This window comes from Malaclemys terrapin, chromosome 2, assembly GCF_027887155.1.
Source record: "Malaclemys terrapin pileata isolate rMalTer1 chromosome 2, rMalTer1.hap1, whole genome shotgun sequence".
Classification (NCBI taxonomy): Eukaryota; Metazoa; Chordata; order Testudines; family Emydidae; genus Malaclemys; species Malaclemys terrapin.
In genome coordinates, this window is record NC_071506.1 from 217,800,932 (window position 1) to 217,815,850 (window position 14,919).

At 40.4% G+C, this 14,919-nt stretch overlaps 1 protein-coding gene across 3 annotated transcripts in view; it reads right to left on the reverse strand.

Moving 5' to 3' along the window:
* Positions 1-5,422: 5,422 nt before the first annotated feature.
* UBE2E1 (ubiquitin conjugating enzyme E2 E1) overlaps positions 5,423-14,919 on the reverse strand; it is a 56,085-nt gene continuing 46,588 nt past the window's right edge. For all 3 annotated transcript variants that reach the window (XM_054019972.1, XM_054019969.1, XM_054019970.1), the window contains exons 5-6: positions 7,404-7,551; positions 5,423-6,259 (exon numbers count right to left, since the gene is read on the reverse strand). In XM_054019972.1, the coding sequence (XP_053875947.1) occupies positions 6,162-6,259; positions 7,404-7,551 (246 nt within the window). In that variant the 3' untranslated portion in view covers positions 5,423-6,161. The remainder of the gene's footprint in view (positions 6,260-7,403; positions 7,552-14,919) is intronic.

Here is a 14,919-nt window from a genome sequence, read left to right on the forward strand (position 1 = left end):
AAACCCCTATTCCACGGGAAGCTGTTTATCTGCTGCTGCAAGGGCATGGTGTCTCTTTTTCTCTGCCAATTGCTTGGCATGTTTTTGCTGAGGCAACACTGAATTCAGAATTAAAAGCAGCAAAGTCGTAAATGTAGCTGTCCTTCAATCCAGTATTTGCTTGGAAAACCACAGCTGGTCAAGGTCTAAAGCACTCCGCAAGGGAGCACTTTGTAAAAATGTAATGGTCACTGGGGATGGGGGCGTTGTTTTTAGTGGGAAGCTCTATTAAAGCCCACTTCAGCACAGAGATGTACAGCAGTGATGGCTGTCTACATCCCCACACATGGCCACTTCAGGGTGCTACTGGGTCAAGTTCACACGTGGACAATTAGTAAACTACTCCATATGCAGCTGTCCAGCCTCTGATGTTCCCCTTTTGCAATTGCAAAAACTCCTGGCTGCAGCAAAGGAGAAAGGGCTTATCTATCTTCCCACGGCTGGGAAAGAGTACGTGTGATGTTGTTTCAGCTCCTTTGCGCCTCACTTACTACCCATGGGTGGTGTACACAGCTGGAGAAGTTCCACGACAGCTGAGCGAGAATACTCCAGGAGTAATGGACAAGAACATTGCCTACCTGGCAGGGATATCCGAGCATCAATGTTCCTGCTGCATGTGGAAATAGAGACATTCCATGAGTGATCCTCAGATAGGTCAGGCCTGACTTGCAACTAGCGATCAAAGGCTGGAACGTGATGTGACTTCCTTGTAGTTTCCACTAGACTCATCCAATTTGGAAAGTGACCTTTACTATTATGTGGTGTACAAAACAAAAGCTTGAGGAGCAATTTAAAAAAAAAATCTAACCCTTGGGGGAGGGTAGACTAACTATGTAATTTTGTTCCACTTTTATATTGCTGCTGTCAACTGAAGCAAAAATTGGTGCCTGGTTATGATTAGATATCGGACGGTTTCACTGACAAGAAATGGTACAACTTCCCTGTTGCTAGTACCATAGTTCTTAAGCCATCTGGAACTCTGCAACAGCTTAGGAAATATGAGATAGGAAAGGGTGCGGTTACTACCTTCGCCCAGCAGAGCAAGCCACAAACACAGCTGCTGTCCATCTACACAGGGAAGTTACAGCTTGTATTCTGTAGAAAGACTAAGGCTGTGTACACACTACCGCTTAGGTCGGTATCCCCCCCCGGCAAAGTAAGTTACACCAACCTAAGTATGTGTGGGGACAGCATTGTGTCAGCAGGTGAGCTTCTCCCACTGACATAATTACTCCGGCCCTGTGAGCGGCGGTAGCTAAGTCGATGGGAGAGCTCTCTCCCATTGGCTTAGAGCATCTGCACTACCAGTGGGGCAGCTGCATTGGCTGTAAGCTCTGTAGTGTAGCCATAGCCTAAGTAAACAACAGTGTGAAGCACTGTATCTCTGTGGAAGAGGCTTAATGAGTGTAGTGAGAGGCCTGCTAGTGGTGGGTATATCTAAAAGTCAGCCAGCCAGCTCCAAATGGCAGCTCAGCAGAAATGCTTGTGCAGATCCCTCAGCTGTAACAAGTGGCACAGCTTCCAACAGCAGATGCATAGGATACTGAACTTGACCTCAAAGGACGGATCAACACGTTTCAGGATTCTGCTCTCCCAACAATCTGAACAGGACTGTCATAAATATAAAGGGAAGGTAACAATCTTTATGTATGCAGTAACATAAAATCCCTCCTGGCTAGAGGTACAGAATCACTTACCTGCAAGGGGTTAATCAGTTCAATTAACCTAGTTGGCACTTGACCAGAAGGACCAATGAGGAAAGAAGATACTTTCAAATCCGGGGGGGGGGGGGAGAAGGTTTTGTTTGTGCTCTCTTTGTTGGTTCCCTCTTGGGACAAAGAGAGAAACCAAGCAGGTAAACCAGCTCCTAAAAAGATCCTGAAATGATACATCTAAAATTACAGAAATTGTAAGTAATAGCAAGGAAATGCATTGGATTATGTTTTGTTTTAGCTTGTGAATTTTCCCTATGCTAAGAGGTAATTTTATCCCTGTTTGTAACTGGGAAGCAGAGTCAGAGGGGAATCCTCTGTTTTAAATCTTTTTATTTACCCTGTAAAGTTATCTTCCATCCTGATTTTGCAGGTGTGATTTTTACTTTTATTTATTTTTTAAATAAAATTCTTTTAAAGAACCTAATTAATTTTCAGTGACCTACAAACCAGGGATTTGTTAACCTATTGGTTGGTATATTATTCTCAAGCCTTCCCAGGAAAGGAGGTGAAGGGTTTGGGGGGATAGGGCTCCAAGTGGCCCCTCCCCAAATGTTTGTTTAAATCACTTGGTGGTGGCAGCAATACCGTCCAAGGACAAGGACAACAGAATTTGTGCCTTGGGGAAGTTTTTAACCTAAGCTGGTGGAATATAAGCTTAGGGGGTCTTTCAGGCGGGTCCCCACATCTATACCCGTGTTCAGAGTGAGGAGGGAACCCTGACAAGGCCTGAGGAGGGAGATAGAGCGAAAGCAGCGGGAGAGCAAATCATTTCCACAGAGAGATAGCAGCTGCTTGGAAAGCCAGATGAATGAAACAGTGAACAGATGAGTAAAGTTCCATACACTTCCAACTAAGTAGTATTTCCTGGTATTTTGTTGTACTGTGTTGTACTGTCATGAGTCAGCAAGATCTCAATAGTTATTCGTGGTGACGCTTAAGCTGCTGAGTACTGTCATTTGAAAGTCTCAAGTTTGATGGCTGCACTAACCCTTTAAGTATGTACCTGCAATATCCTTCTGCTTCACAGTGGTATGAATACCTCAGTGCAAAGTATAACAGTTAGTAAGGATGGTGCAATAATACAATTTACCAAACTGAAGCAAGTTTTTACGATGGAGTAACTTGGATTACCTGTACAGTTGAACCTGTTTTTTGTCTTGCTCCATGAGGTAGTTCTGGATCAGTGTTCTTCCTGTGTGCAAGGCGTATGACGAGAGAGTCAGCAATTATATCTTCAATTATTTGCTATTCCTTATGACTGAGCAAGCTCCTGTTACCCTCTGCTAGAATCTTGCATGTGTTTCTGTTGCAGGATTGCAGCTGACTAAGAGCTATGGCACTAGCAGAGCAGCAGTGGAACACCACCCACTTTAATTTCCTGCTGACTGTACATGAATTCTCCATGTTTCTCACCATACAGGGGACTTGACTGTTTTACATGTAGTGTTTGCAGCAGACCACTGACTTAATTTTGGAAGTGGGATGAAGATAGGACTAACTTGTTCTACCAGCAGTGGTTCTCCTGCTTTTACATGCCATCATTAACCCCCCCTCCCCCATGTTATCAAGTTTAAGGAGCTCCTATCTACCCATAACACAGAGGAAGTAGGGTGTGCCACCCCTGCTGTCATAGCAGCAGGTGGAGAACCCATGCTCAGAATGGCAGATGATTCAGTCTCAGATCAGCCACGTGGACGTGCCAGGTGTCTAACCAAATACTACCTATGAAGTCACCACATGAGTGGGTGTTCTGTATTAGAGAGCAGGAAAAGCAGGCAAGATAAATAATGCTAGTATGTCAGAATTAACAGTGAAGGCCTGTGAGGTTGGAGTGGACAGTGTTACCGTGTGGATCTGTACCCTATACACTTCTGCACTACATAGCCTGAATCCTATAGAGGTTATGAGCCAGGAGAAAGTTCTACATTGTTTGCTGCCCTTGCTGTGATCTAAATGACCTGATCCCTTCCTCAGAAGTAGAGGAGATCAGGTGGTAGTATGGCATCAATTTGCCACTGTAGCACTGGGAGGGGTTCTCTCATTGGCATTCCACCTCCCAGGCAATAGCTAGATGGATGGAAGAATTCTTCTGTTAACCTAGTGCTGTCTACACGGAGGGTTAGATCATCTTAACTACATCTCTCAGGGGTGTGGATTTCTCACACCCAAGCCACATAGCTATTGCAATGTAACTTTTCAGTGTAGGCCAGGCCTAACAACTCAGCACTGCTCTATTGGGCATTAAGAACCTAGGTGGTTTCTAATTGGTCTACACTGAAAATTTGTTGATCTAGCTACCATCTTTCAGGGAGGTGGATCAACTATAGTGAAAGGAGAACCCCACGGGTCGCTTTAGTGAGTGGCTTCACTGAAGCAGTACCACTGTGGCATTTTAAGTGTAGACATAGCCTAATAAAGGGAGAAGGCATTAGGGATTATACAGGGTGACTAAGAAGTAATACATCACCACATAAGCTAAAGAAAACCCAACACGTTACTTTTCATTTGGTCAGACTAGATACTGGCATTGTCTGGGGCTTTTAAAAAGAAAAAAAGCCCTTTTCTTTACAGGTCTGTCCTACTGCTTTTTAGTCACTCAGGCTTAGTGTCCTTTCTAAGTACTACCATCCCTTGCAGTAAAGTAACTGATCTACTTGTAGCCCTCAAACAATTTGGAGCAGCTGGTGTTGTGTCAGAGTGAAACTTGCATATACATACAGCTTTCTACAGGATTAGTAAGCTTCTATGGGCAGTGAACTATTGCTGTAGATGGTGTGATTCAGTGACTAAAGCGGGGAGGGGACGGACTGAGGCACAGCTAGTGTGTTCTGTTCTTTGCTTTACCATTGATTCAATACCTGTCGAAGACTGATCACTTAGCTCCCTTACAGCGAGATTGTCCCTATCCCTTACTTGGCTGTACAAGTGACATTATCAGGAAATAGTTTTGCAGCAGGTTAGAATCGATCTTCCCCCACTTTTCATATAAGTTGTGTTTTGCCCAGCTCTTTTATGATGCCATTCCTTCTCCTCCTGCAACTGGAAGTACAGCTGTCTCTCAGTACAGCTGTGACAGACATTCCCCTCGGCCTCTCACCTGCAGCCCATCCTTAGTCTGACACTGTTCCAGCTGCATTCTCTGCAGTTTTAACTAATGGGTAGCACTTCAAAACCAGTTTTGGGAGCAGTTAACCTTAAAGGTAAGAAGCATGGAATGTTCAGCGATGTGCTGTGACAGGGATGCTATGTCGATCCCTTCAGGTTCTACTGTACTCTGCTGGACTATTCCTATGGTATGCAGTGTTGTAGCTGACCTGAAGAGCTGTGTGTACGCTCAAACGCTTGTCTCTCTCACCAACAGAAAGTTGGTCCCATAAAAGATATCGCCTCCCCCACCCAGTGTCTCTATTCCTGGGGCATCAGCAGTACATACTAATGTAGAAAAGCCTTTCAAAAATGGAAGCTGTAGGAGCTGCTTACTACAAAGCACCCATCTAGGCAAGTTTATGGCCATTGATAAATCAGTGCAGGGAATTCTTCCCTGAATGCTTTCAGACAGCAGTTAGCTTACAAGGAAAAATAGTGGATACTGAATATAGGTCTTTCATCAAAATGTATTGGGGAGAAGCTATTTCAGCAAAACAACAAAGCAGGTCACTAAGCAGGAGTCATTTTTTACATATTTTTATTAGCACAGTAACAAATGCAGACTTAAGTAGCCCACAACATACAACCAATCCACTGAGTGACTCCTATTCCACGCCTTACAGTTAAACAGCTTAAGGTATTTCACTACAGGTTACCATAAATCCTGATTAAAACCTTTATTCTTTTCACAAAGGTAGATTGGCATATAAAATAATACATTAACAACTACTTCTCATTTCCTATATGAGGCCATATATCCACTCCTCCATATTACATATCATGAGATGAGTCTTTGAAAAGGAATTGTTAAATACCAGCACACCCTCCCAAGGGGGAAAAAAAATCCCAACATCTTTTACAAAAACAAAAACAAAAAACCCAGTGTGTAGAGTCGTCAAAGGACTTTTACATAAATGTCAACATATGTACCTGTACAAAATTAAGCTGTTATCTTTTACATATCGCAAGCAACAGAACAAAAAAAAAAAATCTAAGTTTACATTCTTCTTGGTACTATATGTGAGCTAATATTGCTGAACTAATGACAGTCTTAAAATATGCTATTCCCAATTCTAGCTGTCTACTGTAGCAAGATACCTTAAGTTACAACAACAAAATCTTAGGAAATAAAAGACTGAATAAAATCTGTTATAGAAATACCCTACTCTTTACCAGCGCCCTCCCTCCCCCCACTTCAAAATCAATAAGCAGCTCTTTCCATCACAGACAAATAATGCAAGAGTTTGACAAAAATCCATTTTATGTAGCATATCTTTTGGTCCACTGTCTGGCCATTCTGTCATGCTCTGCTCTGTTAGTCATATACTGAGTGGCAATACTTCCAACCAGGGGATCAGCTGAAAAGAAAAAAAAAAAGTTCCTGCTCATTTTAGTCAAGAGAACTGGGGGAAAAACATAAAAGAAAGTTGAGAATTGGTCTGATGGGTTACCCAAAAGCATTCATGGGGGCGGGGAAGTACATGGTGGAACACTGACCCATTTTATAGTACGTAGATTATTAGACTTTCCAAGTAGAGAACAGGTCTTAATGTGTACATGTAAATGTATGGTGCTTTATAAGTGATTGCTCAATGTGGGGGGAAAAGATTCACTAATTCAAGTTTTAAGGAGGTAAAAAGACAGACACTTATAACCTACAAGGATGGCAAAGCATATTGCAGATTTTACCTGATTTGTGTGCTTCAATTTCCTTTACCATTTCTAAGGCCGTATGCATGTCTCAGACACTAAGTGCACCTATATCCATATAAATCTGGCTTCCATGAAAAGATTAGATCAGGTGTTTTTGGTGAAGTACGCATAGCACAACACCTTAGCTACTACACTTCTATAAAAGTTAGAAGAATTTCTACAAGTTTTGCTTATTTTATATTACTGAGATATACTTAGTTAACTAAGCGGGACACAGGAGGGAAGTACTAAAAACAATTCTTAACTTACTTAGGAATTATATATAAATATGGGGGTGGGAAGTTTATTCTTGAATAATTTACTGTAAAGCTGAACTGGAGCTTCCAGGAAAACTTCCAGCTCGTTATCTTCTAGCCTTGTTTATGGTGGTAATTTTTAAATACATCTAGTCTATTACCAAATCACTAGAATTTCAGATGGTGCAGACTCCACACATGAATATGGTGTTTAAAACACCACTTTCTTTTTAGCTGGAATTTCAATCTACAGGATGATTGTCCGGGATTTTTCTGGTTGCTGCTTTCTTTGCAGTGCAGCTTAAGAACAGATAAACTACAGACATATACAGAATATCAGAACAACTTCTATTATCCCTCAAAGACAACAGAAAGCTTGGGCTATCTTGTGGGGACAGAGATTCTCTTCTCCAAGGGCTTGATCCTATGCTCATTGAAGTCAATGGTAAAGCTCCCTTTGACTTTAATGATGGAGGATCAGGGTGTAAGTTACTAAAATGCCAGATGATCAGTATCAATAGAGATGTTATCTGTTAGGGTATGAGAGACTTACCAGGGTTGCAGTCTGTAAGAAGTGAGCAGATGGAGAGGAGAACTTTAGAAATAGTTAGTGCTGGACTCCAGTTGTCTTTTAAAATGTCAAGGCAGATCACTCCTTGGCTGTTAATATTACAGTGATAGATTCTTGTCCGAAACGTAACCTAGAAAAAACACAATTACAAAACTGTTTGCTAACATGTCACACTACACAGTCATAAGTTTGACTTTACAGATTTAAACAGAAAAAGGATAGAAAACCCAGCATTTAATTCAGATTAAAAGTAACTCCAGCTCTGCATGGCTAAGATGTAAAGTTAATTTTTACATCTAACTCAGCTTTAGTATACATTTATAGAGTGCCATTTAATATCTTTCCTATCAGAATAATCAATAAAAAAACTGGGTGGGTTTTTTAGATTCCTGGTGTGCTGCTGCCCTCTGGTGTCTAGTTGTATTACAACAGTTTTAAATCAGCTTTTAAAACAAGCAGATTACTATTGTACTAATCTTTCTTTTGTGTTTTCCATATTGTTTTATGCAACAAGCGAAACAGTGGTTATATTTCATTTGTAGAAGAAAAATGTGAAATAATTAGTTCAATTCACTTTTAGGTTAAATTTAACAGAAGATGAAGTATTTACTTTAAATGAAAATTAGAAGTAATGAGCTATACTTTACATCTGCACAAACTGTACAGATAAAACTGAATTCTATATGCTTCTCAAGCACCATAAGATCAACCTGGATGATCAGTTTCTCTCCATGCTAAATTTCCCACTGTTAATGGAACATTTCTTTTGTTGTTTTATTTCTGTTGCACAATTCTCTCCATTTCTAATGCAAATCATATTTCAGTTAAATCATGAGACTAGATTTCCCCCCCACCTATAAACAGATTGTATAGGAAAGTGTGATGTTGAAAATTGAAGCCTCCTGTTTATCAGAGAGTCCACAGCACATCCAAGCCAATATCTGTAGCAGATTCCCATTGAATCCCCTGTGTCAGAAGAAGGCAGGCCTCCACTCTTGGGATGGCTGCTGCAGTGAGGGGCTTTTGCAGCGTCCTTAGAATTCTAAAACTGTGGAACAACTCAGAACAGGTAAAATAATGAAACCAAAGCAGTAGAAAAACCTTCCTGCTCTTCTCCAATCTGGACCTGGAGGAACCAATTCTAGGGTCAGCAGGATGGTTGTCTCCACTCCATTTCAAAACCACTCTCAATACTAAGGGCATTAATGATCATCATGGTGAGCACCGTCATAATGGTGTGAGAGATATGGACGCCTGTCCATTCAGCATGGCAAGGCAATGACCAAATTAATTTCAAATAGCCACCAGCTGATAGCTTCTGGTTGTGACTATGCCAAAGTTGTATTGTATTTGAGAGTAGTCCGGAAGTGAAGAATGCTTTTCAAAGCCCCCCTTCTTCAGAGTTCCCAAATCTCGTGATTTTATTGTAAGTCTTGTGATATTTGCAGTTTTGCTTCTGGAGATTAAGTGATTGTGAGAATTCTAATGTTCATGTAAAACAATTAAAAAGGTTCCTAGACCTTATGGTTGCAGAGAAAAGCTTGGAAATGGGACTTAAATGTACCCTAAAACCCAGAAGACAAATAAAGGAACCCCACATTTTTAATTAAAATAATCATAATTTTTAAACCAATCTTGTGATGTTGGGGGCTTAACTTACGATTTTTGAACATCTGGGGTTGGCAGTACTGCTTCCCCTATTGCAGAACAGGTATGGATTGTATTAACTAGCAGCCATAACTCTTCCCTATTCATTCCACTTAAATCCATAGAATTTATGTAATCACCACAATTTCCATTTTCAAGATGAGGAAATGAAAGTTCAAGAGTTCAAGTGACCTGCCCAAGCAGGGTCAGCTCCAGGGTTTTGGCCACCCCAAGCAGCCAAAAAAAAAAAAAGGCCGCAATCGCAATCTGCAGCCGCAATTCGGCGGGAGGTCCTTCACTCCGAGCGGGAGCGAGGGACCGTCCACCGAATTGCGGCCGAACAGCTGGACCTGCCGCCCCTCTCCGGAGTGGCTGCCCCAAGCACCTGCTTGCCAAGCTGGTGCCTGGAGCCGGCCCTGTGCCCAAGGCCTCACAGCAAGTCAATACCGTTTCCAGGCGTCTGGCTGCAGACTCAAAATCAAGAGTGCATTAATTCATGTTACCAAAGCCATGGTCAAAGTTTTCAAACTTGGGTGCCTAAAGTCAGTATGAGAACCAATGTTTTTTCCCCCTTGTTCTTACAGAATAGCAAATATGGCACATGCTTTAATACCAGATGCTCAGATTTCTCTCACATTAGGTTCTTAAATCCATGAAGAGCAGCCAGATTTCCAAAGGGGGGCAGCACAACTGTAGCTTCCATTGACTTCAAGGAGCTCAGCGCTTCTGAAAATTCAGTCCACTTTTATTTAGATTCTTAAGTACGCACTTCGGAGCCTAATTTTAGGCCAGGTTTAGCCTGGGTGCCTATGTCTTCACATTAAAAAGGAAACACATTTAAAAATGTCCCAACTCTATGTTTTGGAGAACAATAACTCTATCCTGCAACCCTCCCTCATATGTGTGGTCCCATTGAAGTCAATGGAACTACTTGCATGAATTATAATTATTCACCTGAGTAAGAGCTGTCGGATCATGCCCTAAATCCTCAGAATTTGCCAGCTGTCCATGCCCATGAATCTTATTGTCTGTTTATTGATAACAAGGGTAGTTAGTTGTGACTTGCACATTCAGTAGGCGTGTGGCATAAGAAGAATGTACCAGTGTTTTTTCTGGGATCAGACTGGCCCACACGTTAAACTTGTCTGTCCTCCCTCGTAGCTGTTCTGCTGCGTTCCTGGATCCTTCTAGCATTCAGCAATGCGAAAAAACACTGTTCATGCCCCTCCCTCTCACTCAGTCTCTGAGTGGGAGCACTGGCAGGGGTGTGGCATGTGTAACTACAAAACTAATGCCTCTAGTTTCCTGGGCAATGCATCTTTAGGTCTCCAAGAACTCACCTACTATGCAGAGTGCTGCAGCTCTTTTTGTTCTCAGAGGTACAGTAGCCTGTTACACAAGAGACACCCGCACACTATGCTCTCTCATGGAGACATTACACTTTGATTTTCAATTAAACAAAAGTACATGCTTTTGCATATTATGTATGGAAGTAACAAAATAATCTCCAGGAGAGAGCACAGCATCTCTCTCTCTCCTCTGTAACAGGCAACAGCAACTGAGAACAAAACCAGCTGCTGATCTCTGCACATCAGAGAACTTTAAAAGTACGATACACCGAAACCACAAAGACATCTGTTTCTTTGCTTCATATACCCCAATGAGTGCTTCCTAGTCTACGTCATGTGGATCAGGCCAAGCAGATGGGTGACCTCACATGGTGATAACAGCAACTGAAAAAACATAGCTCCATTTAGGATAGGGGCGGGCAAAGAAGAATGGAAGTCCATGGCATGTACAGTTCCCAGGCAAGACTTTGCTATCTGCTCATAAGCAGCCTGCAGTTCCATCCACTGTTGGTTTAATATTGCACTATTTTGACCTTCAGCTCTGATTTTCCAAAATTTCTACCTCACCAGCTTTCAGAAGGCAATTTGTTAAAAGGCATCATAAAACTTTTCAAAAAGGAAGCATGAGTATTTCCAGGTTGATGAACTAAAGACCAAATTCATGGAAAGTTCAAGCATTCCAATTTGCAAATGCACACTGGCTCAGAGCACAAGAGATGAAAATTGGGTAACCTGAGAAAATAACTTTTTCAGACAGATTTTCAGTCCAGTAGGTTACGATTTGGAATTAAAGCATAAGCCATATTTGTTAACGTAAGAACAAGAAAAAAAAAATCATCAGTGGTATAGACTGGCCAAAATTTACGGATGCTTATCGAAGTGACTGTTCTCTAGTTAGAGGAGCTCTGCCTAATTGAGGCAATGAGAAAAGGATTTAAGTGATTTCCACTTAAGTAGAAAATCAAACCTCTGATGTTTTTAATACACATACAGACCAGCTGTTCACCATTTACAATTTTTGTTGATGATACAAAAGCCAGTCGCATGGAGAACATAAGAATAAAATCTGAAAAAAAAAAATGTACAAATATGTTTAAAGTAGGGCTGTTGATTAGTCGCAGTTAACTCATTTGATTAACTCAAAAAATTAACCACGATTAATCGCACAGTTAAACAATAGAATATTTAATAAATTTCAATTGGTATTTTTGGATGTTTTTCTGCATTTTCAAATATATTGATATTTTATTACAACACAGAATACAAAGTGTACAGTGCTCACTATTTTTTATTACAAATATTTGCACTGTAAAAATGATAAATAAAATAAATAGTATTTTTGAATTCACCTCATAGAAGTACTATAGTGCAATCTCTTTATTGTGGAAGTGTAACTTACAAATGTAGATTTGTTTTATTACATAACTGCATTCAAAAATAAAACAATGTAAAACTTTAGAGCCTACAAGTCCATTCAGTCCTACTTCTTGTTAAGCCAAATCGCTAAGACAAACAAGTTTGTTTACATTTACGGGAGATACTTCTTGCCTGTTTCTTATTTACAATGTCACCTGAAAATGAGAACGGGTATTTGCATGGCACTTTTGTAGTCAGTGTTGCAAGGTATTTACGTGCCATATGCCTTTCATATGCCTCTTCATGCTTCGGCCACCATTCCAGAGGACATGCTTCTATGCTGATGATGCTCGTTAAAAAAATAATGTGTTAATTAAATTTGGGACTGAACTACTTGGGGGAGAATTGTAAGTCTCCTGCTCTGTTTTATCCACATTCTGCCATATATTTCATATTATAGCAGTCTCAGATGATGACCCAGCACACGTTTGTTTTAAGAACACTTTCACAGCAAATTTGACAAAACGCAAAGGTGGTACCAATGTGAGATTTCTAAAAATAGCTACAGCTCTCGACGCAAGGTTTAAGAATCTGAAGTACCTTCCAAAATCGGAGAGGGATGAGGTGTGGAGCATGCTTTCAGAAGTCTTAAAAGAGCAAAACTCAGATGCGGAAACTACAGAACCCAAACCACCAAAAAAGAAAATCTACCTTCTGCTGGTGGCATCTGGCTCAGATGATGAAAATGAACATGCATCAGACTGCTCTGCTTTAGACTGTTATCGAGCAGAACCCATCATCAGCATGGAAGTAAGTCCTCTTGAATGGTGGTTGAAGCATGAAGGGACATTGAATCTTTAGTGCATCTGGCACATAAATATCTTGCGATGCCGGCTACAACAGTATCATGCGAATGTCTGTTCTCACTTTCAGGTGGCATTGTAAATAAGAAACAGGCAGAAGTATCTTCTGTAAACAAACTTGTTTGTCTTAGCGATTGGCTGGACAAGAAGTAGGACTGAGTGGACTTGTAGGCTCTAAAGTTTTACATTGTTTTATTTTTGAATGCAGGTTTTTTTTGTACATAATTCTACATTTGTAAGTTCAACATACATGATAAAGAGATTGCACTACAGTACTTGTAAGTGGTGAATTGAAAAACACTATTTCTTTTTTACAGTGCAAATATTTGTAATAAAAAAATAAATATGAAATGAGCACTGTACACTTTGTATTCTGTGTTGTAATTGAAATCAATATATATGAAAATGTAGAACACATCCAAAAAGTATTTAAATAAATGGTATTTTATTATTGTTTAATTGCGCAATTAATCATGATTAATTTTTTTTAATTGCTTGACAGCCCTAGTTTAAAGTAAAAGTTTGTTACAAATGCTGGAGTGATCACAATGGTGAAAAATCAACACAATATTAACAAAATCAAATCAGATCTGGAAAACACGGAGCTATTAAGACAATACAGAGAGATATTTGAAGCCCACAGAACACTAAGCCATATGGAAGAAGAGCAGACAATATAATGAAACTGGACCCCCCCCTCTGGAAAGGTCGCACTTGAAAGAGCTCCGTCTTGGTCACTGCGTTGATGTGAAACCACTGTTGCATTAGAAAAAAAGATACAAAAAAGCTGGTCCCGTGACTCACCAAGATAAGTGGTAGGATAAGGTAATAAATATAACCAGCAAAGTGAGATTGGGGGGAAGAAAGTGGTTAGAGGTTATTAATACAAAAAAGATCAAAGCACAGATCGGGTCAACCCAAGCTACTATTTTCACCTCAACACAAATAAAATGCAGCCTTACCGTAATGGTACTCTTGGGAACCAGAGAAAATGTATGGTGTAATATTGCAGAAGAGTAGCTGCAGCCTTGAGGACAAAGTACAGTTTAAAGATCCAAAAGCTCTTCAATTCTAATATTGGCTGTGTCACTTTCTGGGTGGCCTGGGGCAATTCACTTAGGCCCTGATTCAGAAAGGCCCTTAAGCATGTGCCTGTCTAATCAGAACCTGAATCGCTCTCTCTGTATTTCAATCTCTTCCACTTGCAAAATGGGGATAATAGTTCTATTTTGCAGGAACAGTGTGAGGATTAATGTTAACCCGGAACTCTAAATATGTAATGTGCTCCATAAATACAAATTATTTACATTATACATACTAAGACTAGACACTTCGGCCTCTGTCATAGGCTTTATTGTAAGTTTCTTGCACTGAGTGGCTTACTTTAAGTCAGAACTTTAAACCACTTTCATTTTTAAAAACTTCCATGTCTGCAGCCTTAGACCCATTCATGCAGATTAATGAAACTTGCTCTTCCCGTTTTGAGATAGACAAGCTAAAGCGCCAATGAAATGGCAACCAAACCTTTGGCACCATAGGGTATAAGATTCTCATGGTAGCATACTTCTGCCTAAGGTGAAGCAACTGGAAAGAAACCTTGCTGAATATATCCATTCCAGCTGACATCCTCTTAAGATTCTCCTTGCGACCATCACCTCCAACCAAAAAATACTAAAGCAATGAAACCTGGACCCACCCTTAGGCAACCTTGTTAGGCAATTTCCTGTCTTAAGAGACTGTCCTAAAGTATCCCCCCAAACATATTGGCCTAAATGTGTGAACCATAAACCTACATCTACTTACATTAGTATTGGATCTGTGATAGAACCCAACAACACAGAATACAACAAGCTTCCAAAATATAATTTGCATCCAGAATCCAGAAAAGCACTACTAAGAAATTGATATTATACACATAAATCAACTATTAGCAAGTCCCTAAAAGAACCATGGCACTTAAAAACCATACTTCTGCTTGAAATCTTTTAACCTACTGTTGTTACAAAACACACCTTAAAGTTTACTGTAACTGAAAGAGATGAGAGAGAGAAATATTTGCTTCTATTTTTCCAGTTTGTTTTCTTTCTATATTTCACAGCACTTTTCGTATATTCAGTTTCATAGTTTCCCCTGTGTAGTAAGTCAGCTTCCCATGTTTGTGCAACAACAGGGAAAGGGAAAAATATTTTAAAAGCCCCCCGAAAAATGGTGATCAAAAAATAAACCCCACCAAAATTGGGCGGGGGATTCCAGGTGTGGTTCTTGAAACCAGGTTTAACTCAT